Source organism: Fomitopsis serialis (assembly GCF_022376445.1).
Source record: "Fomitopsis serialis strain Sig1Antser10 chromosome Unknown B0H18scaffold_860, whole genome shotgun sequence".
Taxonomy (NCBI): Eukaryota; Fungi; Basidiomycota; class Agaricomycetes; order Polyporales; family Fomitopsidaceae; genus Fomitopsis; species Fomitopsis serialis.
The window spans coordinates 1-4745 of record NW_025955820.1 but is presented as its reverse complement, the minus strand read 5'-3'; the positions used below and the strand labels follow the sequence as shown (position 1 = coordinate 4745).

General features: G+C 55.6%; 1 protein-coding gene across 1 annotated transcript; it reads right to left on the bottom strand.

Moving 5' to 3' along the window:
* Positions 1-2332: 2332 nt before the first annotated feature.
* Positions 2333-3774, bottom strand: B0H18DRAFT_964982 (uncharacterized protein; the record flags this gene model as incomplete). Its single annotated transcript, XM_048043223.1, has 4 exons — positions 2333-2743; positions 2787-3208; positions 3283-3303; positions 3360-3774. The coding sequence occupies 4 exons, from the start codon at positions 3772-3774 to the stop codon at positions 2333-2335; spliced, it is 1269 nt and encodes a 422-aa protein (XP_047884163.1).
* Positions 3775-4745: the final 971 nt, after the last annotated feature.

Below are 4745 nucleotides of genomic sequence, written 5' to 3'. Positions count from 1 at the left end.
CCTAACCTAAACCTAACCTAACCTAACCTAACCTAACCTAACCTAACCTAACCTAACCTAACCTAACCTATCTAACCTAACCTAACCTAACCTAACCTAACCTAACCCTAACCTAACCTAACCTACGCTAAGCTTAGCTAAAATCTAAAAGCTAAGCTTAGCTAAAATCTAAAAGCTAAAAGCTAAAAGCTAAAAGCTAAAAGCTAAAAGCTGAGAGCTAAAAGCTGAGAGCTAAAAGCTGAGAGCTGGGAGCTGGGAGCTGGGAGCTGGGAGCTGGGAGCTGGGAGCTGGGAGCTGGGGACTGGAGACTGGGGTTCACACGTGTGTGTCCTGTGTACTGTGAGCTGGGTTCACACGTGCGGAGTGAGAGCGGGGGTTCACACGTGTGTACTGTGGGTGGGAGTTCACAGCCCAGGGGTTCACACGTGTGGACTTCACTGTAAGCTCAGAACTGTGACCCTGAGGTGCGGTTCACACGCACAGACTTCACAGGGAGCTTGGGGCCACAGTTCACACGTACAGAGTTCAAGCTTAGGTTGTACACTACACGTGGGAGCTAAGAACAGTACACTGTGAGCCTGCAAGTACACACTCCTACTTGCACTTCAAACAGTTGTGTACACCCTCTCACAAAGTCCGTGTCTACAGGACGTCGAGAGCTCACCCTAAGCACAGTACTACAGCCCAAGCACTACGCACTTTGAGTACGCACTGGGTACCGGGTACTGTGTACGGTGTTCTAGCTTGTGCGTACTGGTTTCTGTGCTCTACGTACTCGGACTAGGCACTAAGTTCTGGCTCACAGTTTCAGTTACCTACCGACAACCAAGTACTCACACTTGTGTCCTACACTGTCCACTTCAAGCCACAAACGTACTCCCTGAGAAAACAAAGTCGCTGTTGGCAGTTCAGCAGCCTGCGAAAAACACAAGGAGAGTTCCAAAGGACACACTGTTTGCTCTGTGCGTCGGTGGCGTGGAGAGTGAGTCTGCGAGCCCTGCGAGCCAACGAACTCTCCACCCACCACGCACACAGCAAGCAGTGTCTGTCCTGCGAACTCTCCTTGTGTTTTGCACAGGTCGCTGGACTGCCAACAGTGACTTGTGTTTTCTCAGGTCAGCTCTCCTGTACTCGTAACCAACGTCTCACAGTCTTCTCCGCACACTTGTCCAACTCACTGTTTCAAACTCTCTACTCACACTGGAACACTGCCCACTCACGCGGAACACAGCACACAGCAACTGAGCTCTAGCACACCCACTACTCCACGTACACAGCCCCAACTTCAAAACAGCCACCAGACAACTGCACTGTCAACTCACAGCTCACAGCACAAGAGTGAGAACCAAGAAGCTGTGGATTTCAGGACACAACGATTCAGGACAACTCAAGAACAAGTGCACGAAAAGAGCAGAACAAGACAGTTCTCTACACTGCTCGTACTTGCATGAGGCTTGGCTGTCACGTTCAGCAAAACTCTCCTTCACGGCTGTACTGTTCACGCTTGTTTCCACCAAGTCTGCTTCCCAGCAGCAGTGTGCAGTCGTGTGCACTCCAAAAAAGACAGACTCAGTCCAGAGCAACAGAGCTTGCAGTGACTGGGTTAGCTTGTCGCACAGAGCACGATATCGGGGATATATTGAGCCTTTTTGGAAACAGAACTGGACTTTGCAACCACCCATGCATGCTGTCGCACATCGCCTCCAGGCCACTTGTGCTTGCACAGATGAATCTGGAACAAGTCAGTCAACTACCAGGAGATGTAAGCATTACTGGGAGATGTAAAGTACACTGTACAGCGAAAGGAATTCACTGAGTAAGGCCCGCGCTCGACAGAACAAACAGTATGAGACGACGGAGCGCAGGTGGTCGTGCACTTGAAACTGAGCAGAGACGATGAGTGCACGTGAGGCATGGACAGTGCCAATTGAAGTCGCATTTACCTTACAGTTGGTCCAGTGAGGGCACAACACAAGATGGACGCGCAGGGATCCATGGCTGGCCTGTCGGGAACAAGTCAGCAGGAGAACACAACAGCAGGAAGCTATGTGCGCGCACCCCATCTTCCACGCGGTGCGCGCACCCTAGCTGAAGGTCACGTGACTGTCACGTGGTCTGCTCTGTTACATGCCGCAGTCGTCGCTGGGTGGTAGGATGTGAGTGTACATCGGGTCATATCTCCTCAGTCAATCTGTACGCAGATTGCGCACGCTGTGAGAGGGTGCACGCACGGGGACAGGGGTGCGCGTGGCTGAAGGTGCGCGCACGGGGACAGGGGTGCGCGCGGCTGAAGGTGCGCACTACGGCGATCACATTATACGGTACAAAACGACTACTTAGACCGGAGCGGAATACCCTCGAGCTGAGCCGCTAACCAGCCCAGACGCTGGTGGCAGAAATGCAGATGCTCCGTCAACTGTGCGTTCAAGCCCGCGTCGGCAAACCGCACAGACTCAAAGATTGCCATCCGGGCCAACATGTGCGCCAGCACGCGGTGGCAATGCTTCGCCTGACGGGCGGACCAGGTCGCATGTCCCGGCGAGCCCTCGATCATCCCAACAGGAAGGCACGGAACACCGGGGTATGGACTGTGTGCCTGGTACTCCCAGAACACGAGCTCCGTTGTCGACGACTCGGACGTCAGCATCTGTACCACGTCTTGCACATCCATGAACGTGATGAACCCCAGCGAAATATTCATGAACGCCGGGGCTTCTCTGAAGGTTGTTCTCCAAGGTGTCGACTGAGAATTAAACGTTAGGTACGCGTCACACCAGGCTACTGACAGATTGACACGTACTCTCAATCCGCCTCTCAATCCGCCTCAGAGCCACACCCAATTTCTGGAGCCAGCCACCTTGAAGAGCCTCGTTCGGCACGCCGTCCAAAGGCCGCGCATCCAGCCCAATGAACACGTCGCTGGAGGCGCAGATCACCTGGATGTGTGCGCACATCGCGAACCAGAATTCTCTCTCCACCTGGTGCGGGTTGGACAGCTCGTGCTCGCGCCTCAGCGGGACGGTATAACGTTGTGGCCACACCGGTTGGTCATCCCGCACGAAGAGCCCCGTCCCGAAAGCAAGGTACGTCCTGAATTCCGCACGGACCTCTTCCACCGTTCGGACCTCATCGCGCAGGAAAGCTGTATACATGTAGAGTATCGCAGGAGGGTACGGGGTCCTCCACTCGTCCGCGCGGAGCTTTCCACCTGGATCATCAATCACGCCGTACGTGCGTTGTGAGCAAGCGGGCCGTGCGCGCACCCTAATAAGCGACACTTACCCGCGGTTTTTTTGGCCAGCGCTGGTTCCCACGGAGTAAGCACAACGGGTCAGAGAGAATACGTGAGATATACGCACCCGTATAGCCGTCCATCTTCCACCCGATCTCCCGAGCGACGGGCACGAGAAGCCTCATGATCCAGTTGGCCTGCTCCAGCGATACGAGCAACGAGCCGCAGTGGACGTCGGTCATGACGTTCGCCACCGCGATCTGAACGGACTCGAGCGTGTCCATGTACTCCGCCAAGTCGGCCAACACTTGCATGGGAAGAACCTCCCCTGGCCGAGGCCGACTAGTGTCTCCCTTCGCAGGGAAGCTCAGCACACGCAGCGCGGCCATCAGGTCGCCCACGGTGTGTCGCCCGCGCACGTAGAAGTCGTCCGGGTTCTCCACCAGGCATGCCGACCAAGCGACCATCTTGGGCAGGAGTACGTGGTAGTAGGCCACCGCCTCGTCGATCATGCGATCGCGATTGGAGAACACGGAGGCCATTGTCGTCTGCGCACGAAACGGTCAGTGTGTAGCTCGTCGTGCCCATTGGCACAGTGCACCTACCTGTGTTCGCTTGAATCCATACAGCGCAGTGACAACGACGGTGAGAGATAAGGATGATAGCTCGGATAAAACGCACGTACTACACGCGCAGGCCTCGTCACATGATAACCGCGTGTTGTCATGGGTGCGCACCGTATACGACACGGTGCGCTGTGCTCGCAGGTGTGACGGTGCCCTATTGTACGCGGTTTGGCACGGGCATGGGTGCAGTACATTGGCCAATGGATGGGTGCGCGTACCCCCGGAGAGCATGCGTGGTGTCAGTATGAAAGGCCGACCCACAGGCCCTGTATTAATGGGAGAAACGTTTCGCACACTGTGAGTCACGCGCACCGCGCACCAACCCATGGTATGTAATGACAGAAAACCACACCAAACACCCGGTAAAACGGGGCGTATTAGGAGGGCGCGCGCGATCGCGCGCGCCCTCCTAATACACGCGAAAACAGCACGAATACCGTACCTGACCCGTGAGATTGTGCGAGCGTGCAATCGGGTGGGACCCGGTTGAAGGGCGCACGCGATTCCGTACACATCGTCCCAGTCAGAGCACTGACGTGTTCACGAGATTGTGCTGAGTACAGGAGAGTCAGCACAACAACAGCAACAACAACAACAACATGAAAAAGACGTACCCAAAAACCCACCGGTAAATGTCGTTGTGGCCGTCGATGATGCACACGACAATCATGCGCCGGAAATGCGCGTTGCACCCGTCAGAAAAGGCCCAAGTGACCTGACAGAAGGGGTGCGCGCACCAGAGAGGGGTGCGCGCACAGGAGAGGGCCAGAACACTGGCAAAGTCCGGAGAGATCGGGACGATCTCGCGGCCATCAATCGGACCTGATCGACGGCGATCTCAGCCACCGCCCATCTGAGATGTGGCTATGGGCGCCTCCGATCAACCG